General features: G+C 39.4%; 1 protein-coding gene across 1 annotated transcript in view; it reads left to right on the forward strand.

Annotated features, from left to right (window-relative positions):
• LOC139715998 (protein EFR3 homolog B-like) overlaps window positions 1-23,751 on the forward strand; it is a 52,339-nt gene that overhangs the window by 23,646 nt on the left and 4,942 nt on the right. Inside the window, exons 8-19 of the mRNA XM_071627559.1 lie at window positions 169-247; window positions 3,831-3,966; window positions 5,406-5,576; window positions 6,526-6,658; window positions 7,641-7,689; window positions 8,095-8,188; window positions 11,342-11,499; window positions 13,152-13,313; window positions 19,410-19,541; window positions 20,429-20,496; window positions 21,506-21,630; window positions 23,145-23,230. Of these exons, the coding sequence (XP_071483660.1) occupies window positions 169-247; window positions 3,831-3,966; window positions 5,406-5,576; window positions 6,526-6,658; window positions 7,641-7,689; window positions 8,095-8,188; window positions 11,342-11,499; window positions 13,152-13,313; window positions 19,410-19,541; window positions 20,429-20,496; window positions 21,506-21,630; window positions 23,145-23,230 (1,393 nt within the window). The remainder of the gene's footprint in view (window positions 1-168; window positions 248-3,830; window positions 3,967-5,405; window positions 5,577-6,525; window positions 6,659-7,640; window positions 7,690-8,094; window positions 8,189-11,341; window positions 11,500-13,151; window positions 13,314-19,409; window positions 19,542-20,428; window positions 20,497-21,505; window positions 21,631-23,144; window positions 23,231-23,751) is intronic.

Consider the following 23,751-nt stretch of genomic DNA (forward strand, 5'->3'; position numbering starts at 1 on the left):
AGTACAGTGTATCTCCCTGAATGCCCTTTGGAAACCACTCTGATTTTGATGCGCAAATAACGGCAGCCTTGCTTGGCGAGCAGTCAGAGAAAGTTGGATCAGACTTTGAGAGATGAGAAGGAGAGTGTGTAAAGGTTGACGTGGATGATTTGTTGTTTTCTCCCGCAGACATCTGGATCTCCATGAGATATGGCTTCCAACTAACTTTGCCGTCAAGGTCTTCAAAGTCATTATGTACTCTATGCAGGTAACTATACAGAGGCCTCCACCAATCTCACTATTAAGTCTTCCCCCTCAAAAAACTGCAGATGCCAGAACAAACTAAAACATAAATAGAGTGCTAGTAAACTAATTAGTTTATGATTCCACAGCCCTAGAAGATAACACAAAACTGACAACACCAAATGAAGATAAGCTGGTATTCCCCCTTTTTGTCCCAGCCGAACGAGTTCGAGCAGGGGACTATGAAACGGGCTCCGTACGTGTGTGTGTCCGTCTGTCCGTCTGTCCGTCCGTGCGTCCGTGCGTCCGTGTGTCCGTGTGAGATCAAAATTTTCAAAATGCTACTCCTTCGCCATTTCTAACCCGATTTTGATTCTGTTTGCTTTATATGATAGCACTACATGGGAGCTTTGAAACTATTATACAGAATTTCAGTTGTGACCTTTGACCTTGACCTTTGACCTATATTGTACATTTTGCTTCAAAATGCTACTCCTTCGCCATTTCTAACCCGATTTTGATTCCGTTTGCTTTATATGATGGCACTAGGTGAGGGCTTCAAAACTTGTACACAGAATTTTGACCTTTGACTTCTTTGACCTTTGACCTTGATTTTTGACCTATATTGTACATTGCCTACAAAATGCTACTCCTTCGCCATTTCTAACCCGATTTTGATTCCGTTTGCTTTATGTGATGGCACTAGGTGAGGGCTTCAAAACTTCTACACAGAATTTTGACCTTTGACTTCTTTGACCTTTGACCTTGATTTTTGACCTACATTGTACATTTTGCTACAAAATGCTACTCCTTCGCCATTTGTAACCTGATTTCAATGCCGTTTGCCTTAAGTGATAGCACTAGGTGAGGGCTTCAGAACTTCTACACAGAATTTTGACCTTGGACTTCTTTGACCTCTGACCTTGATTTTTGACCTGTATTGTACATTTTGCTACCAAATGCTACTCCTTCGCCATTTGTAACCCGATTTCGATTCCGTTTGCTTTATGTGATGGCACTAGGTGAGGGCTTCAAAACTTCTACACAGAATTTTGACCTTTGACTTCTTTGACCTTTGACCTTGATTTTTGACCTATATTGTACATTGGCTACAAAATGCTACTCCTTCGCCATTTCTAACCCGATTTCGATTCCGTTTGCTTTATGTGATGGCACTAGGTGAGGGCTTCAAAACTTCTACATAGAATTTTGACCTTTGACTTCTTTGACCTTTGACCTTGATCTTTTTACCTATATTGTACATTTTGCTACTAAATGCTACTTCCGGCGGGGACATCCCCCACCGCGTAATTTCTACTTTTCCTTGTTGTATTTTGAAGCCATACAGAAAAAAATAATAAGGCACCAGACTATCTTTAACCTTGCAGCAATCTTGAGAGCATGGTTATGTTATCATTACAACCCTTGAGGGTTTTTAAAAAATAAGTTGTTTTATACTGGTTTGTTAGCCTATGCCCTTCCCATACTGACCTTTGTTCATGAGTCCTCGATTCATTCTTTCTTTTTTTAAAGTCATTTTGTGAAGGGAATGAATAAAGGGGATGTGCTTATTTGTACATCGCAATACCCCCCCTTCCAATATGTGTTACTTGAAAGAGATCATCATCATTTTTTTGTCCCCGCCGAACGAGTTCGAGCAGGGGACTATGAAACGGGCTCCGTACGTGTGTGTGTCCGTGTGTCCGTCCGTCCGTCCGTCCGTGTGTCCGTCCGTCCGTCCGTCCGTGTGTCCGTGTGTGCGTCCGTGTGTGATCAAAATCTTCAATTTGCTACTTCTCTGTCATTTATGAGCCAATTTTGATTCTGTTTCGCTTTATATGATAGCACTACATGGGAGCTTTGAAACTTCTACACAGAATTTCAGTCGTGACCTTTGACCTTGATTTTTTGACCTATATTGTACATTTTGCTACAAAATGCTACTCCTTCGCCATTTCTAACCCGATTTCGATTCCGTTTGCTTTATGTGATGGCACTAGGTGAGGGCTTCAAAACTTCTACACAGAATTTTGACCTTTGACTTCTTTGACCTTTGACCTTGATTTTTGACCTATATTGTACATTTTGCTACGAAATGCTACTCCTTCACCATTTTTAACCCGATTTCGATTCCGTTTGCTTTATATGATGGCACTAGTTGAGGGCTTCAAAACTTCTACACAGAATTTTGACCTTTGACTTCTTTGACCTTTGACCTTGATTTTTGACCTATATTGTGCATTTTGCTACAGAATGCTACTCCTTCGCCATTTCTAACCCGATTTCGATTCCGTTTGCTTTATGTGATGGCACTAGGTGAGGGCTTCAAAACTTCTACACAGAATTTTGACCTTTGACTTCTTTGACCTTTGACCTTGATTTTTGACCTATATTGTACATTTTGCTACGAAATGCTACTCCTTCACCATTTTTAACCCGATTTCGATTCCGTTTGCTTTATATGATGGCACTAGTTGAGGGCTTCAAAACTTCTACACAGAATTTTGACCTTTGACTTCTTTGACCTTTGACCTTGATTTTTGACCTACATTGTGCATTTTGCTACAGAATGCTACTCCTTCGCCATTTCTAACCCGATTTCGATTCCGTTTGCTTTATGTGATAGCACTAGGTGAGGGCTTCAAAACTTCTACACAGAATTTTGACCTTTGTCTTCTTTGACCTTTGACCTTGATTTTTGACCTATATTGTACATTGGCTACAAAATGCTACTCCTTCGCCATTTCTAACCCAATTTCGATTCCATTTGCTTTATGTGATGGCACTAGGTGAGGGCTTCAAAACTTCTACACAGAATTTTGACCTTTGACTTCTTTTACCTTTGACCTTGATTTTTTACCTATATTGCACATTTTGTTACAAAATGCTACTTCCGGCGGGGACATATGTTACGCACCGCGTAATTTCTACTTTTCCTTGTTGTTTTTGTTTTTGTTTCCTTGTTCAAGTCTTGAAAGTGGATGCCATGGGAAATTGCAATCTGACATCCAATCTTATGATATCCTCTCATGACCTAACCAGTTGTGCTCGTATTTTTATAATGTGCATGTGTAGCTCTTTATTTCAAATATGTTGTCTCCATTTTGAAGGTATTGTTTACCATTGGGAGCAGTGATTTAAAAAAAAAAAGTTTGAGTTATCACATTGTATGCATACATGTATGTGTAGGTTAGTTGTATCACAAAACATCCTACCATATAAAAAATTTGCAGTAAAGCCTAAAGTGTAAGATGTCACTATTATTCTTCTCAATAAAGCATAACTGTAGATTGTTTATTCTAGAAACAGTTTTATTATAACTATTCACATTTTGTTTGTTTAGCATTGCTTAACACTGATTACAATTTGTATACTGATTATCATTTCTACATTGGTTATTTCTATCCTGATTTGACATTTAAGAACTATTTTGAAGCACTGAAGCTGTGTTTTTGTTTCATCTGCAAATTGCAAATAATGTCTTTAAAAAAAGAGAAATATATAATATCCCGGTATTAGATGAACCCCACATAGTGGATTTTTTATATTTAGCTAGCTTTATCTTTACGATTGCTTGAGTTTGTCATGTGCCCCTCATGTTTGTACAGTCGCAGTATCTGAACGTGGCCCCCCACTATCTGCTCCTTCACCTGGACGACAACATGAACAGCGCCCCTCGCATCAAACGCAGCATCGTGGAGGTGCTCAAGGAGACGGTTGCCATAGCAGCAGACGGGGCCGTTGGTGAGTGATGCAGTATCTCAGTGCAACCCTCACTATGGATTCTCCAGTGCCATTGGTTGGCATTGTGTTATTAATAGATACCTGGATGAGAATTAGTGAGATTCTGCAGTGCTATTCATCATTTAAATAATTTAGTAATTTGCTCTTGAGTAGACGATCAAAACATGTTAGTTATGGAAGTCATATATGTGGAGGACAGGAGAATGAAGAATTCATTGAAAACAGAGACATTAACTTAGATGAGTGGTTTTAATAACCACGTCAGTACATGTTTTTTTGTTTTGTTTTTAAGGGGGTTTTGAGGAGAAATAGTAACTATTTTGAAGAAAATATACAAGTGTAACTCTTAATGACAATTTTAATATACAAGAAAAATGCCTCGTATTGCAATTTATTTTTTTCCTGGTGAGAAGAGCTTTTACTCTCTGATGTGGGAGACTTGATTCAAATTTGTGATGATTATAATTCCACAGACTGTTTGTTGTCAATTGTATGCATTTCGTCTTTTTAGATCAAGTGTGGCTTTGTTCGTATGCACGTACGACACTTACATCTGCAATTCGGTAAAAATCATTTTATCATCAGACTACAGAAGGATAGACACAAATATATAGTGTAACGAACAAAGTCCTTCATTTTTCATGCTGCATGCAGATTTTTTTTTTTTTAATATACATGAATGTGTATCCATTGTGACATCAATGATGGTTCCTTCCAGCCCTTTCACATTGGCATATGACTTATGTCATTTGCACCTAACAGTGTACAAAGAGACTCAAATCAGTTGAAACCAATTTGTGACATGGAACAAATTTAGGGATTGCAATGGATTGACAAATTGACCCCGCAATTAAAATGACTTGACTCAAGAATCATTAATTTGAATGAATACGCAATACAAGTACATGCTGCTATAAGGAATCAGAACCATCACTGTCTATCAGGTAGAATCTTGGTAGTGTAGTGAATACCATGCTTGTCTAGCAATTGGGAGGTTGTGGGTTCGAATCCCAGTACCTGGTATGTATGCACATGATTTCTTTATCATGGCAACTACTAAAACACTGAATAACCAAACATTGATGAAGGACATTTCGTCGATCAACTGCAATTGCAATAGCAACCCCGCACACTGGCACTGGTCCTATGGTCCAGGGCCAGTAAAATTCACTGTTGGACCAGTAACTTTTTCAGGAGTAAACCAGTAAAAAGATGGAAAAAAAACTGGGCACCTACTAGTCAGACAGACAGGTCGGACCAGTAGAAAAAATGGGTTGGAGTGCAGCCCTAGCAATAGAAATGATGTGATACAAGAATAGTGTAACCTGTCATTTGAATAAGTTTAGATATGTATTTTAACAACATTGTTACAAGTTCAGTCAGAAACGTGAAATCTCCTCTCCTTACCCATTGATGAATCGTGCTCTTGTGCTTCTCAGGAACTTCTGTGCTAGAGGTCTTCAATACACTGCTGCGTCACCTCAGGGCATCGGTGGAGCAGAGGTTGTCGGGCGGCCAAAGGACACCGTCCCCCAAGCCCACCCGGCAGGTGCCGAACTTTAACGAGCGCGAGGAGGCACTGTTCGAAGAGGCCATCATCGACACGATGGGTGAGTGTGGAGTCAATTTTCTTGCAAACAGCAATCGATGAACTCTGAATGTGTGATCAACAAACTCTGTAGGTGGCTCAACTCAGGATTTCAGGATTTCAGGATCATTCAGGATTTGGGGTTCCGAAATACAAAAATAGAAGCAGTACTCAGAATATTGAGGGACCCAGATTTTTCAAATAGGATGCTAACAGTTCAGTCAGAAATTATCTCCACATACAACTGTAGCTCAATCCCCCTTCCTCCCCCCCCCCCCAAAAAAAAAGATGAAATTAAAATAGAAGAAAGAGTCAAACAGCGAGTGTGCCTTAATGCAAAAGCAAGATATAATATGTACACCATGTATGCCTTTAAAGCAGATTTTGCAAAAATTCAACAGAATGTAATATTGCTCATTTGCAGAGACTCCAACCATAAGCACCTTCTGATCTGGAGATTCTCTCGCCTGAAACCCCTAGCGAATGGGAGACTCCAGTTGATGTGTGCGAAGCGCACATCAAGAGCTTGAAGCGCAAAGTTTTCATGTGGCCGGGGTCCAGGGCCTGCTTAAGGGGCCTGGAAGTTCTAGGGTTCAAAATGCTCTCTCTCGTGCTATCTAAGGCTTATTTTTCAATATATGATGGCAATAAGTAAGAAATCCTTTCCAACGGGAGACACAGAGCCAGGGTGGGAGAAATTAAATCTCTAAGCGGGAGAACAGGAGATTTTGCAAAAATGGGCTTTTGGCGGGAGATCTCCCATCGAAAGCGGGAGAGTTGGAGTCTCTGCATTTGTCACGGAAGTTTATTCCAGAGCAGTGGTTCTGCATGTGCTGTGACCTTGTCACCAATTACCGGTAATGTTTGTTGTGATCACACTCTGAAGAACTCATAGTGGACGAAAATGCATTGTGAATGACACACTCATTCAAGTGTTCCTTTCCACATCTCTGTTCACTGAAAAATGACAGGTGCTTTTGCGCGGATCCTACCGGACTACCAGAAGATCGAGATCATGATGTTCATCATGGGTAAGATTCCGCTGCCCCGTCCCAGCGGAAGTCAGGAGCATTTAGGGAGAGATTCAGCCATCTACTCCAAGGGGTGAGTGTTGCACCTTATTCCCACCCCCTCTTCATTGCTTTGTTTACCAAGCAATACATTGGGAAACCAGCTTGTAACCATGATCATTCCAAATCTACCTTATACGCTAAATATTTTGTAAGGTTTTTATTTTTGTGAATGTCAGGAGTCGGGGATGTTCGCTATTAAATTTAAAGACATGCAAAAATATTGACTCTGATCCCAGCACAAATGTGATGGACATGCATACATTTCTGCATTCAGTACTGTACTCCACAATTGCGAATTTAACCACTTGCGAAATCGTCGACAAGTCCCGATTCGCGATTCGCGAGTGGGTCCTGACTCACTATTATGTGTGGCATGGTATGCATACTCTTCTACCAAATGGTGTTCTTTACAGCTCAGACGCTTCCCCTGATATAGCTACAACTGTTGTGTGGGAATTCGATTTCAAGTATGAAAATGTCTTTACACGTAATAGGAGCAAGTGAGATGCATTGCATGTTACCAAGCCCTCAGGAGTATACATGTATATCAAACTGTTTGACCTTTCTATCTGTAATAGCTTTTTGATAAACACGTACTCCTAATGTATTGATAGAGATAATTTCTGGTTGTGGCTCATGTGCTATTCAGTTTTTGCAGGTATCTCCACTTTTTGATTATTCTCAATTCTAAGAGAGTTGGAATATTTGTTGTAATCATGATATTGGCAGAAAATTAAGATTAGTCATTCTTCTTGACATAGGTTGTGTAGCTAACTGTTACATTGTTTGGAGGTGTCTCTGAATTCACCCGGGAGTCACCTTTTAGGGTGACAGTGCAAGCCTTTTTTGGTCTAAGGAGTTTCATGAGTTGCAGCAACTGATCAGGAGTAGCAGTGACATCAGTGTCTCCTCCTGTGAGATAGGCCCCGCATAGTGCCCAAACGTGTACATGTTGTAATTTATGTAGAATGGTGTTTTGGCTGGAGTTATCTCCCAATCACTTTCTTTTTCAGAGAGGGTGACATTCTGATGCAGAACATCCTTCTCAAAAGTTTATTGGAGGTAAGTTTGCATGTTGCACAGAGACATTGCACGTGTACTTTTCCTGGCATTTGTTGAAGCTAGGAATGATACCTTTCTGATCACATAGTAATGACAATTGCATGTCTCACAATGATCATAACAGTGATGCAAATTTGTAATAACCCAGTCTTGACAACTTTTGTTTTCCTGCAGCAAAGTATGTGCTCTGAACAAGATTTTAACTTTAATGCTTATCTGAGCTGATGCAACAATGAAAAACCATTAAAACAAACCAGTTCATCCTGCAGTGTGTACGAAAAGGAAATTAAATTAGCGATTTGAAACCTCTGAATGTATGTGTCCTTAGTGCGCATTGAAGTGAACTTGAAATGCTCCCAATTATTCTTTCTCTATGTCTGTTTTTTTTTTTCCCGCTCATGATAGGTTGGCACAAAGTACGTCACTGTTTCCATGGCATCCACATTCCCAGCATCCTTTCTGCAGCCGCTGCTCAACATGTCCGTTGTGCCCGATCCCGGTGAGCTGCCGTCTGCTCAGCTCTTTATTTTCCCTATCTGGCAAATTTCTGTGAGAGCTAGAAACCAAAGTCACAACATTTCACATTTCTGAGACAAATGACCATCACACAATATCTGGAAATCTGATGTATCACATAATCATGACTCTGACTGAAGGCTGTTTGCAGATACTCACCTCAACTCTTTATGTGCTGTGATGGAAACCTCCTGTGTGCCACATTATTCTGAGACACAAAAGCATTCAGGTTTTCAAACGTTTTGTATGTTACTCATATCTGTTAAGCTGGATGAATAATGAGTTAAGTTGTAGAGAAAATGCCATACTTTGATTGTTTTTTATGCCTCCGCCAACGAAGTGGCCAGAGGCATTATGTTTTAGGGTCGTCCGTCCGTCTGTCCGTCCGTACGTCCAGCCGTACGTACGTCCGTCCCGTTTTATTTTTGTTGATATCTCAAGAACCGTAAGGTGGTTTTACATCAAACTTGGTATGAGGGTATATCCTGGGGGGATAATACTTTGTTTGGATTGTAGGGTCACGGGGTCAAAGGTCAAAGGTTATTTTGTAAAAAAAAAGGTTGAAATTTCATGTTTTTCTCCATATCTCGCAAATGGTTCAAGGTATCTTCATGGAACTTAGTATATATGCATGTACCAATGGGCAGTGATTGTCTAGGGAAGTTGGGGGTCATGGGTCAAAGGTCAGGGGGTCAATGGTCAAGGTCAACTCCTCAAAATATCACTACTTTCCTTATATTTATGCAATGCCTGAAGGATTTTTTTTAACTTGATGTATGCATGTATTACCCAATATATATTCTGTGGGAAGTTTCTTGCCAAAAGGTCAAAGGTCAAGTGAAAGTGCTGAATTGCACTTTTTCCTCCATATCTCGAGAGTAACTCAAGGTATCATCATGAAACTTACATATTTATGCATGTTCTACTTAACAGTGCTTCTCTTTGGAACTGTGAGGTCAAAGGTCAAAGGCCAGGTTTAGATAATACTATTTTACCATTTGATACTGAAATAATACTTTTTATCAATACCTTGAAAATTACTCAATGCATAAACTTATAAAAGGGTCAAAAGTCAAGTAAAAATCATCAGTTCCCCAAATACCTTCACTCTGACGTTTTAATCATTCATCCAATTGAACGTAGTTCTAGGAAAGTGAACATTCAGCACATTTGTGGCAAACCTGTCATTTTAATATTTTGCCAATTGTGTGAAACTGTCATCACACATTGTCAAGACATTGTACTATAGACCTATTAGGAGAACCATGCATTATGGCGGAGGCATACCAGTCGTCGTAGCAATATTTCTAGTCTTTCAAGTGACCAGTACCTACATTGCCGTAAAAGCAAGAATTTTGTACACAAAACAGTAACAGAAACTTGGAATTTACGCCCAAATTCAGTAAGGACCACCGCTTGATAATCAATCACCACATAAAATGCAAGCAATATGTGAGTGGAACGAAAACGTCAGAAATGCTTTCATTGTACTGCGGGATTTGGCAATTTATTGATTGGTTTAGACGGTTTTGTGCGTTTGAGCAGAATGTGCGAGGTTGGCACGCCATCGACTGAGTCAGATGTGCAAACGTGGCACATAAAGAGTTAAAGAAAATGTTTTATATGCGTCACTTTGCTGTTATGGTTACAATCCGGACCACCAGACTACCTTTCCATTTTCATAATTATGATAATTTTGACTACCTTTACATTGTGAAAGCTCTTTATGGCTGAAGTCTGAGTGAACTGCTCTCAGTGAACTGCTCTCATGAGGAGCTTCAGGCCCTGTTTAACTCTTTATGTGCCATGGTGGAAACCCCCTGTGTGCCACGTTATTCTGAGACACGAAGGCAGTCATGCTTTGAGAAAGAATTCTGTTATTCCGATTTGTGTAACTTCTACAAATTTCTGTTAAGATGGGCATGATAGTAGGCAAAGTCAAAGAGGAATGCCAAGATTTGTTACGATATAGATTGTATGACGAATCTATTTTCAATTCTTCTTTTGAATGACCAGTTTCTACATTACTGTAAAGGCATGACTTTTGCACATAAAACTGTTACAGAAACTTAGAATGTACAAGCAAATCTAGTTGGGAACATTGCTTGATAATCGACCACCACATAGAATGCAAGTCGTATATGAGAGGAACAAAGGCACCGGAAACGCTTCCATTGTGCCGCGGGATTAGCAGTAATTAGCGGTTTATCGATCTGTCTGGCGGCTTTGTTTGTTGAGCAGAATATGCGAAGTTGGCACGCCGTCGACTGAGCCGGACGTGCGAACGTGGCACATAAAGAGTTAAGCATGGGCCAGTCTTTTGTTGCCTTTCTGTAAGCTGCCACTAGAGGGCCCTTTGTAAAATGGCTTGACATGTAACTGGTCAATTGCAAAGCAGAGATAAATGAGTTGACCTTCCTTTCTAGTGCATGACAAAAACATATTGTCACTGGGGCAACAAGACCTCGTATCTACAAACTGTCAAATGTTCAGGAAAGCAAAGAAACTTGGCAGCCAAAGCACGTTATATCCAATGGGAGTGACATTATTTTTGACATGCCATGGTGACTTCATTTTTTGACATGCCATGGTGACTTCATTTTTTGGGTAAGACATCTAGGATTTGGACAGGACATCACTTAACTGATTATCAAACCATTGATCCAAAAAAGTCATTTTCACCAAAATTGCAGATAAAAGGTCTTGCCACCCCAGCGACGATGTGTGATGATATTTTTTAGCTTCACTGTCACTGCTCCCAATAGTTTCCAGTATAAATTCTCCTTGAAAAGCTGGGGTGTGGTTTTATGATGCAGTGATGCAAGTGATTTTTGTTTCTTCTTCTTCTTCTTCTTCTTCTTCTTCTTCTTCTTCTTCTTCTTCTTCTTCTTCTTCTTCTTCTTTTTCTTCTTCTTCTTCTTCTTCTTCTTCTTTTTCTTCTTCTTCATGTAGGAGTGAACCTAAAGTTTTATGAACTTAAACACTCCACTGTTTGAAGTTCACAATGTTGGCAGCCATTTGATCCTGGAGGGCTGTACTGAGTCCCACATATTACACACATGGTATTGTGTTATACATATTCCCCATGAAAAAAAAATGAATCGTAGCATCTTTATGTCGCTTTATTTTCTAACAGACATCAGATACATTGTCCAGGAGATCCTGCACACACTCATTGATCGCCATGACAACACGGACAAGCTGAGGAGGAACATCAGCATACCAAGGAACATCTCCGAGCTGAACCTGAGGGTAGAGAAACCATCTCGGCAAGATGTCTCCTTCTTGAGAAAGGTAGACTTCTTTTCACTCTTCGTCTGCCAGGGACTTTGGCTGGTGTATACAATGCTATGGGGTTTTCTGTGTCAATCAGCACTCAAAGCACACAAAGGGTGAAACACTGAAATTCAATAAAAAAATGAAACCCTTTCGGATTGTCTATTTAAAGGGGATGGCTAGTAACTGACCAGTTGGAATCAGTGGGAATGCTGGGGGATGATTGTTCCAATTCTTGTGGGATTCATGTAAGAGTACATTATGTATCTATTGTTGTGTGAAAATTATTTGCTTCAGAATGGTCTCATATTCAAGTATTGTGCAGTTGAATGTTTCCAGACTAGCATGCCTGTACAGTGACAGAGCATTAAACTGCACATTATTGAATATGAGATCGTTCTGAAGCAAATAATTTTCACACAACAATAGATAGATAATGTACTCTTAAATGAATCCCACAAGAATTGGAACAATCATTCCCCAGCATTCCCATTGATTCCCACTGATCAGTTACTAGCCATCCCCTTTAAGCACTGAGCAAGGCAAATCAAATGAGACATTTTCAGCTTTTGAACAATTGTTAATTTTCTTTTTCAATATTTGTATCATCAGATTTAAAAATTGTTTATTACTTTTACTTCGATTACATTTTTTTTTTTATGTGAATAGAAGAATGTCCCATACATGTTGTTTCTTTTATATTTTTCAAGTCTATGTGGAGTAGTTAATTTGTGAGTAGCTTTGATTCAGAAATGGTGAACATCCACAGGGAGAGTTGTTTATGTTGCTTAATTTCTGATCAAAATGAAGAGGATTTTCAGATACTTTTCATGTAATCGCAAAGTTTGAAAGTGGTATGAGGATGATATTGTAACACTTATCTCATTTGCACACTGCACTGCCGTTTGTTTGTTCATCTGTGGCTGTATAAATTCCATATCTGCCTTCCTTTTGCTGACGCTTTCACTTTTCTATTTCTTTAACTATGTTTTTTTTTTATTATGTCAATTTCTAGCATGAAATGGAATATTCCCCTAAATTCTTCCTCTACCAAGGAACCTGTTTTGTTAGTCACTAGATAGAGTGGATATTACAAGGGTAAACCTTATTTCATTTCAATTTCTTGTCATTGGCTTACACATTAACCTTTCGAGGATGGGCTGATTTTGCTACAGCACTCATTTCCCATAGACAGTTGCCCCGAGTATACTCGGGACTTATCCTCAACAGGTGAAAGCAAATGAAGATACAGTGTACATCAGTTGAATCTTTCTGGCAGAGAAAATTGCTGTGGTTGAGCCAACTGGAGGCCCTGTCGCTTGCGTAACAAGACTTTTTCCATATGAAGCTTCAACTAGCATTACAGTACAGAATGTTCCAGAAGTATGCAACGGACAAAGTGGATGTGTGTCTATACTATGTGCGAGTGAATTCTATGGATAGAACAACTTATCAGGGAAATGTGCGATAGGATAGAGTAGAAAGGAAATTAAATATTGACATAGATGTGAATGCGTGCAGTAGTGATCTTTTCTGAAAACATAAGTTAAAAGTTAATTCTGTCAACAGTGTCTTGTGATTTTTTTTTTGTGGAATGGAAATGTAATAATGAAGCAGTCGTACGAATGATTATTGATAGAAGGCAACTTCCTCCCTTCCCGTCCCGTTAGAATGGGGCCGACATCCAGTGGCACATCTACGAGAACCTGCGCTGCAGCGAGAACAAGACGGAGAACTACGTGGCGGTCTTCACCACCCTGGCGCTGCTCTGTGTCGAGTTCGGCACGGACGACATCCTGGTTGACCTCGTCAAGGTCTCGCTCGCCCTGCAGGTATGGCAGAAATCACCCTATCATGTAGCTCTTCTAAATTACATGAATTTGAATTGTATAATGCAAGGTAATGCATACTTATTCCCGCTCCATTATTTGATGGCATACATCAATTTCAATTTCCAAGTTCACCTAACTGTGTATGATTCATACAAATTAAGTGCCTGAATTTGTCTGTAGGCATGATCACTCAGTGTGAATAATGTACAGCACTTTTAATCTCTGATGTAAAAACTTATATAATTACGTCATGTTATTACAGCTTTAAAAGATTGACATGTTTTGTGTGAAATACTATTTTTTGGCTCAACTGACAACAGAGGTGGAAAATGTAAATTTTCACAGGGCTGTAACGTTTGACAACTGCTTCTGAGGAAACTCGATGCAGGCGAATGTGTTTCAGTGAAATGTCCTAACTGTTTGACTGAGACACATTGCTACACTGTACACCTCTGTAGGCTTGCTTTGTAGGTCAAGTCTGAATGAATAACTCAGGGGCCATGGAACCAAAGGGGGGGGGGGGGGGTGGTAACCATTGACCTAGACACCCCCCATTCCCCCCTCCCCCTTCTCCACAGCCTTCCACCATGGCCTGAAAATGGTTCCGAGGCTCCTGTAAACTAAATGCAGTGAAAATGTGTGACAAATTAAGCTATTTAAAGTGTCATACTTGTACAGCACATAAAGGGTTAGGCAAAAGCATCACCTCCCCCTCTCCACCAGTAAGACCTCTTCAGTGTGTGGTCTGCAAGTGTGAATGTACCACATGAGAAGACCACTTTTCTTGATTTCCTTTAAAGTTCCTCCCACCCATCCTTTAAACATGTAGAGTACCAAAGAAAAGAGGCCATAGCCTTTGCCCTAGCTCGGTTTGGAACTGGGTGCGAGCATGGTCACATGTAGTCTGGTTTCCAGACCCTTTGCCAACTGGACTCCGCGGCGACGAAGTCGCCGCCCCGCGACGAAGTCGCCGCCTTTGGAAGGCAAAGGGTCTGGGCACATTCGCTTCAAGTGGGAGGAGCCTAAATTTACCCCCAGTGAGCGAGGGCGATCATTCTGTCATTACGTAATAAGGAAGAGGTCACGTTAGTGACCCCTGCATCCTCACCCAGAGGTCCCAAGGACACTCTCCATATACATTACATGCATGCATCCACTGTCCGTGGAGTATTTCCATGCACTGTTTACTGCATGGAAAGGTTTTCTGGTGCGATAATCCACTATATCCACACTATGCACGGAGCTACACCATGCCCAAGACACATGGCATCCGAAAAGCGAAAAATGAAGTCGAAAAAAGAAAGTGCAGCGGAGTATTGTGCAAAATTTTTTGTAAAAACTTTGTATGTGGAGATGAGTTGTGGGTGGGCGGCCCATGTGATATATAATGTATTATTCTATGTACATGTATTTTTTATGTTCGTGTTTGCTGATGAATACGTTCAGTTGAGACCCTTCTTTCTATAACTTAATAGCAGCTAGTGAATAAAAAAGAAACAGATGATTAGCAACGTGCTCTTCCGATCAGTTCTTGTCTTCATAATATCGTGTCCCTCTCGTGGAAACATTGCGGCAACTGACTAAACTTAAAAATATTCTACGATATTGTTTACTTCTTCATCTCACACATATGATAATCACCAAGATAATAACATCGGGATATATGTATGAACCCACACAAGAAAAATGAAGTACACTTGCATGTATAGGTGAGCTGGGGTATTGTGGCCCCTCAACATATGTCTTCATACACCATCTTCTATCCCTTGAAATAGCCCGCTTGATAGCCGTACAAGGTCACTTCTTACCACTATATGCTCCAACATCCATTCATTTAGCAATTATAGCATCTATAGGGGGACCAGTTTTTAAAACGCGCGATAAGAGCCACATCTATTCATTTCCAATTTATTTTTCATAAAGTCACTTTATGATAGAAACCTTGTCTGAAGTGGTTATGTATACTCTTGAAACAAATAATCTAAAAATATTTCTTTGACAGAAGGCCATTGTTTGAAGCATGATGCGCTTCGGGGCAATTATGCCCCCCCCCCCCCCCCCCCCCCCCTTAAAAAGCCTTGTTTTACTAAGAACATCCATGGGTATAATATGCAAGAAAGAATACTAATTATTTTAGTTTAAGTCGCAATTAACACGGTTCATTGCTGGCATATATCAAGTGGACGTATACAGTGCAATCATAATGAATTATCATTGCAGCTTGGTTTTGGATATTTTCAGCTGAAAGACTTCATTTCCCAAGGTCATCATGCAACAAAATTAACGGCCAAACGTTAAAAACAATAATAGACTCTGACTTACAGTTTTTGTATTCACATAATTAAGATATGACAAGCTCTAGCATTTGATATAGATTTGTCCATTAACTCATATATTTTTTCAGCTTATTGCAGATTTATCACTTGTATATAGGAAAGTATCAGTTTTGTGGAATATTTTGCCTCAATTCAAATTCTCAAAAGATGCTCATGTACTTTTTTTTCATTGTTTTTCATATGCTCAGAGACCCGTCCATATTAGTTAATCATAATAAACTTTCTATAAAAGAAACAGGTGCCAAGTTTATGACAAAATATGTTTAGAGACAATTATCACCCCATCGCAAGACTATTAATTGTTTTTTTTATTTCTATATATAAGAAGCAACGCATGCAAGTTGGCTGCTTTTATTACCTCATTCAATGCAAAATGAAAATTGAGTGTAGATAAGTAGAGAACAGAAATAATTCGGTACTATATGGCACACCACAACCAATTATTAATTTTGGTCTCCATCCTGTAATTTTTGCTTTTTAATCCCTCGACGACAAACTTCTCCATTTCACCATATGCATGTCTTTAGTTGATATGCTCCTTGGACCTTATAGGATGTAAGCATGTAGGCCATAATTATAGGTGGTATAACCAGGGAGGTGGGAAAACCGAGCACTTTTGTGACCTTTTGTAAACATTGATGTTGTTACATTCCTGATTCCGATAATTGAATGGTGAATGTGGCAAAGAATGGTTCATCCCGATGACGATGTTGGCTATAGAGTATATGGGAAAGGTGGGATACGGAGGAAGAAGAGGAAATATTCGTTTTCTATCAATAATGCAATCCAAAATTCCAATTGTATTCCAGCGCTCTTCCCTTAGATTTCATTGCGTAATATTCTATATAGTATCTTAACAATAACAAAACCGCATTTCGCTGAAAAATAAAACATATTTTATTTTCGGAATTACGAATCTTATTCATCACCAGATTGACGCGCCTTTGGAATAACGACCCTTCATTCATTTTGGGATGAACGAAACTTTGGAATAAAGAACCCAATTAAGTTTTTCGGAATAAGGAACATTATTCAATATCATCTGATGATATGAATAATGTTCGTCATTCCGAAAAACATGATCTGATCAACAAACCTTCTGAAGAATTACGACTCTGCATTCATTTTGGGATCAATCATAAATTTTTGATTCACGAAACTTATTACATTTTAGCACTGACAAACTTTCGGAATAATGAACTTAATCATTCGCCTTAGCGAACTTTGTTCGGAACGTAACGAATTATAACAATGAGAATTTTACGTATGAAAGCATTGACAAAAATTTAAAGAATATAATATGTCCAATTCAGATACTTTTAGCTTGCATAAACATTTTTTATATTTTTCCCGTGCACAGGTCATATTGAATCATAGCTCTTCTCCGAATATTAGCCTGCCTTATGCAATAATAATAGCTTGTCATCAACATATTTTACAGAGCATGTGGAAGCACTATGCTTTTCAGATGGAGAAATTGTGTGTGTTTTTGTAATGTATCTCATCGTTCAGACTCTTAAGTATGAGTTTAACGTTATACGAACAAATACAGCGGAAGGCGTTGTGCATCAATCAATATCGCCACAATCAAGTCTATTATACTTGCAGGGTTTTGTTGTTGTTGTTGTTGTTGTTGTTTTGCTTTTTTAGAGGGCCTCAATTTTTTCATCCACAAAGATGCCTGATTTTGAAACTCACAATTCCGGATACATGATTTGGGAAACCTCTTTAGAGTTTTCATTATTCGTCGAAAATGAACATTGATATCATGAGAACAATAATTATATCTCTCTAAGATTTATAATGTTTGGTTTTGTTAAGTGCTGTCTGGGGCAAATTATTTGTATAGGGCCCCATTTTCTCTCTCTCTTCTTTCGTTCTTTAAAACAACAACAACAACAATAATAATGTCTACATGAATTGTTAACTTGTTTCTCTCTGAAAAAACCCAAACCATCCCCCCCTTCCCCCCAAAAAAGCAACAAATTAAAATACTTTACTGTTGATGCTGTTCACTTGGATATTTGAGCACCAATTCGCACATTGATGAATGTCGGAAAGATTTGGGACCTCAGATAATGTTCATTTACATTGAGCTGATGATTGCATTCCACGTCTATAGCACCCTCTCGCTAGCCTATAAAGGGACTGTACAGTACTGGTTGAGGTGGGCATTCATCTTTTGAACATTCCTAAGTGAGATAATGAAAAGCCTCTTATGAAATATGAAAGAGCATGTAATTCTAAGAAGGATTCAATGTTTATTTGATGAAAATTGGTTTTCAAATGGCTGAGATATCCCCCCAAAAAGTGCTAATAATACAAGGCGACATGCCACAACTTTATTAGGATCTCTTTGTTTCACCTTGTTTTTGGTTATCTCGGCCATTTCAAAACCGATTTTCATCGAATAAACTTTTGATACCCCTTAGAACTTTGAAGGTTTCTGAATATCTCGCAAAACGTTAAAAGCTATATCCTCACCACGACCAGAACTGTACACACCCTTTAAGATTAAATCATTGAAGTGAACTCAATATCACATATAGAAAAAAAAAAATGTGTATCTGAAATTGCCAGTTTCTATATGCATCCATTTTGTATTTTTTCATTGGTCAAAGATCCGTGAATTTTGCTTTATTTGTAGGATTCAGTATACTAGTAGTCAAATTAGACCAGTTTTTACATTCATACTCATATCTAAAGGCCTACTAAAAAAAAGGTAAAAAAAAATGTTGCTGGTTTTCCCCAAGTCGAGCCTACAAAAGAAATCCATTAGACAACATAGTGGAAACGAGAAAACGACCCAGATGGTTATGCATTAAAATACTGTGATTGAGATACTTTGTAAAGGAAGGAAGGGAAATGTGGTTCGCAATTGTTAACTTTACTGATTGTATTGCACTATAGGCCCTACATTAGTTGAAAAAAAACCCCAGCACAAATGAAGAAACAAAAAAAAAAAAATCTTCCTTGGACACCTATTCCTCATTGAGCTTATAAAATAAGTAACAAGGATATACACACAATACGATAGACACAATGACACAAAATGGTCTGCTTTAATTTTATTGGAAACATAGTTCACTTGACCATTGTGCGCATCTATATAGTAAACAGGAAAAAACGTGAGTAACAATCAAAAACATCGAAAACTTTTAGGAATACACATCATGGAGTACACACTGTCTACGATTGCCGATTCTTCCATCCGACCTTACTTTAGATCTAGAAAAGTCCGAATGTTCGTGTGTAGAGAGGTAGAATATACGCCTCCCTGAATGTATACCATGACCCTCATCCTGCATACTACAGTATACAGCATCCACACCATTGGTACACACACGCCGCAATGCCAACACACAGGTAGTAGGGAGAGTCCTCCCACCACCCGGCTCTGATAACACGCTGAGCAGGATAATTCGAATTTCGCGCTTCAGAGGACGGGAGCGCTGACAGATTTATGGATTCCGCCCAAAATCGGGCGGAATCCATTAAGTCCAAGACGAATGCTTCCAGACCCTCTGCGCGAGAAAATCAACTTAAACTATACTAGTTTTCGACGTTGAGGGCGTCAATATCATGGATAGCGAAATAGTATGGGCAGAGGGTCTGGAAGCCAGACTAGGTCACATGTAGCAACAATACACATGTAGTGTTCACAGGTATTCTAGCCAGGTGAGATTGTTCAGATCCAGTTTCCATGACGATGAATGGCTATGACATCATACTTTGGTATGCCATTCTGTTGCGCATGCAGGACATGGTGTGTGACCCAGACTGCCGGCTGGAGCCCGCCCACCGCTGCATGGTCCATGCCCTGGTAGCCCGGTACCTCAACCTCATCAGCCAGCTCACAGCCATTCCGGCCCTGGGGCAGCACGTGTGGTCGGTAAGTGCAGTTGCAATCCACTGCTCATTTGCACTGGCATCCTAACTAAAGGTGGACAACTGGCACACAGATCCAAGCCGCAGTCTTATAAAGTGCCCTTGTCTAATATTTTTTTAGTACACTTCCCTGCATAAAATGTTTATATGCAATGGATTTAGCAACGACATGTAGGCTCTAGATGTTGGTCGCAAGGGTGCACATACTCCCTTGTTGCTGTAATTTTTCAGGCAATACTGATAATATCAGTTTTTCTTGCGTGTCATGCCTCTGTTAACCCGTTGAGCATATTAGCTGATATTGCTATAATACACATTTCTCATTGACACCAGCTGTCCGGAGGGCCTTTTTACTATCATCAATCAAGCACAGTCAGGTACTCTGTTTGTACACGTTTCAGGAGGGACAGCACAGGAATAAACGTTTTAAGGATGTAAGCGCAGGAAGCAGGACTAAAGCTGGGACCCCAGGCTGAAAGTCAAGAGTACTATTTACCCATTCCGTATGGGAACCCGGTGGTCTGTGTTTTAAGTCTATGGGGATTTCAGAATTCAGTATGGAATGGGCTAACCCGTGGAGGACGGTTTGATTTTGCTACAACATGCATTTCCCATAGAAACCTGCCTGCCCGAGTATACTCGGGACTCGTCCTCATAGTGTTAACATCCGCTTTTAATACCACACTGCGTTGGTTGAGAAGAACATTTAGTTGTCTCGAACACTATGGGTTTAGTGGCAACTTAACACCCTTATCATTCTCAGCGGACAATTGCCCCTCTTCCAGGGATGTTCTGCTTTCATGATGATCGAAAACTTTTTCATTTTTTCATTTGTTTGTGGTCCCATTTATCATCATCTCTACTCTTCTGCGTATTGTTTATATTGTGTAGGTGATTGACACGAGGCAGAAGATGGCGCCCTACCTCCTCCCGCCATTCGACATCGATGCCAAACAGGGGTAAGCAGGATATGGCTCATCCACACCGCCTCTCCGAAACTACCCCTCGTCATCACTTTCAAGATTTGGTCCAGATTCAGATAATTACCATATAAGCTGTTATTTCCACGAATTTCGTAAATCACAGTTTTAGCAACATGATTAGCGAAAACAACATCTCATGCAATTGTCTATGACCTCATCATTCATGAAAATATCTACGCAGAAATAACAGCGTATACAGTATGCACATGTACAGCCACTGGGCTGACTTAAGAATAAAGAGCGAAACATAATACGTGTATGATGAACAAGGATGATGACATGGGGTGCTCACATATTTCAGAAATGTAGCGATGTACTTCCATTACAAAACTACTTGCTTAAGAAGTTCACCTGTGTAGAATTTATGCTTTCTTCTTTTATTCTGCTTCCTTGAGCACCCAGTCATAAATTCTTATGTGAAGCTGCTATGTCATCATCTTTGTTCACTGTGATTTGATATAGATCTTGAAAACATTCTTTTTCCTCATTCCAATCAATATACATTTCTGGTCATTTTTTCTGTTTGCATTTGTTACAAACTCAAAGAGCTGCATCACTTCAGTGATCCCTTGCATTTATCCCCAAGTTGAATTATCCTTCGGGTTTATGCCAGGTTCAAGTATGTACATATGTGTCACACACAAACACACTGCAATATAGCTTCTGACCATTCCAGCATTGAGAATTTAGGGTTTCTGGGACGAACACTGAACTAGGGCTGTGTAGCTCAGTCAGTAGAGCACCGGGCTAGCAATTCGGAGATCTTGGGTTCAAATCCCGATGGAGCCCCATCTTCTTTGCTCAATTTTCCACCGATATAAATTTTGTATAAACTTGATACCCATTATTCCCAATTCCAAGATGTTCAAATGCAAAAGTCTGAAAATCATCCAGTCGTCCCCTTTAATGGTCTTGTAACCGTGATACTATCATACCTCGTTGGTAAAACTTACAGAAAGTTTTTTCCTCCCTTGATGCTGTGCAGGAAACTCCCCAGCGAACCGCTTGCCGCCAACCTTCTCTTCCAGAAGAGCGCCATCGGTGACGGACTGAGAAGCAGCGGCCACGACACCTCGCGACTCAACACCCCATTCATTCACGAACCATCTGGTAAGACCTCGTAATGGCAGTTTAATGGATAACTTTACTTTAAGCAAAATAAAGCTCATTAGTCTATCTAGAAAAAAGCATCATTAATCGGTTTGGATTTGACATTGTTATATATGTTGTATTGGCGTCGTATCTGAGAATATACCATAACATTTGTCAGTGCATTGAAATATGATATCAAGTTATTATTATTTTTTTTTTACTTTTCAAGCCTTTCATGAAAAAAGAAACCCAAACATGGTATTAATTTTCTAATAATATATTTGTGTTTTTCATGTGACTTCATATCTCTTCCTCTTGATTAAACTGTGTGGAAATTCTCGGTCATACTAATCTTCACACTCTGCAAATGCATGTGACTAGTGCTGCTTTGACTGAGTATTGGAAATAAAGTGCATGGCAAGTACTCGTAGATGGTATTATTTAAAATGAGTTGGATACACTTCACAGCTCAAAGGATCCATCAAACCCCTCAGTTTGATCAATACGAAGAGTACCGTTAAAAGTCGTTTACAACAGCATACCTGCAACTGTTCAGTTTTAATCTGTATATATTCAGCTTTTTAAAAAAATCTGTATATATTCAGATTTTTCACTGAAAGAAAACTCATAAATTTCAGTGTGTTCTGAATTTATGGAAATATCTGTTCATAGTAAAGTACATTGTATATGTGAGCCGCTACAACAAAAGGATCCTAAAGTCGCTGACGGGTGAGCTGAGAAAATCGAGTTTGAAGTCAGATCACTAAAATCCGTCCAAACGTTCGGATTTCTGTTTTTAACATAATTTTGTAGTCTAATGTATCTTCTATCATCTGCTGAAATTTCGAAGCTAAATGATCAAAGGAAAGGCCTGAAAATAGCATTTTTCTGGGCCATGCTTGGCTCGCCCGTCAGTGACTTTAGGATCCTTTTGTTGTAGCGAGTCACATATGTATGAAAGTTCAGATTAAAAAAAAAATTCTTTATTTGTTCAGATTTATTAAGTCTCAAGGTTGGCAGGTATGCAACAGGTAGTTGCAGCTCGGTACAGTTTGTGTAGCACTTGTTGGTATTTTTTGTTTATTTCATTTCATTTTCATTTCAATTTATTTTCATATTTCTCACATATATCACAATAAAGTATATAAATACGAAAATTATACAAAACATAATTCAGATGAGACTTCATCAGAATGTACAGAAGTTTGATTTGGTATAAACACGAGGTCTGTATGCATGCGAATTACACTGTGGTCATAATGCGAAAAAATATGATGGGGTCTGCGTAAAAGCATTAGCTTGTACAGCCGCAGGTCCCGTGAGTAATCAGATTAGGGGAAGTTTAAAGTACGCATGTTTTTTACGACCAACTATATCTGGGGAAACCGATTGAAACAAACAAAACAAAAAATCCAATTAAATATATGTCACTAAATAAAAATACAGAAAAACAGAAAGCAGAAAGGTCACATGTTGCAGTTTATCACTGGGTTCATTCATCACTCGCTTTGCTTGTCATTCATTGTGTCCAGTTGACAGCCGACCAAGGAGTGGCGTTGACGTTGGATCTGTGAACATTGAGCTGGAGTCTGCTCAGTCGTCGCCTACGGGAATAAGGGTACATGTTTTGCCTGCTACAAGTCATAGTTCAGGGCATACCTATGTGAAGAGTGTGATTGCAAAAGGAGTTAACTCCATTCCTGTGTAAAGTTGAAATAATATAGCTGCTAAAAACAAACAGAGACAGAGACTAATAAGATCCCATGGGATATTTTTATTTGTAGCCTTGAGAGTATCCCTTTTTATGGTACAATGTGTACATGTGAGGTATCACTTGAAAGGTTTTCCTTTAATGTATCTGACGATGGACTTACTGTGAAATGTTTAAAAATAGTGCTTAGCTCATTTTGCGATAAAACTCTTGATATTATCACTTTTTGTCCCCGCCGAACGAGTTCGAGCAGGGGACTATGAAACGGGCTCCGTACGTGTGTGTGTCCGTGTGTCCGTGTGTGCGTGCGTCCGTGTGTGATCAAAATGCTACAAAATGCTACTCCTTCGCCATTTCTAACCCGAATTCGATTCCGTTCGCTTTATGTGATAGCACTAGGTGAGGGCTTCAAAACTCCTACACAGAAT

The sequence above is a fragment of the Diadema antillarum genome, unplaced genomic scaffold (assembly GCF_040938485.1).
Source record: "Diadema antillarum isolate AM-2024a unplaced genomic scaffold, OU_Dant_1.0 scf00000006, whole genome shotgun sequence".
NCBI lineage: Eukaryota > Metazoa > Echinodermata > Echinoidea > Diadematoida > Diadematidae > Diadema > Diadema antillarum.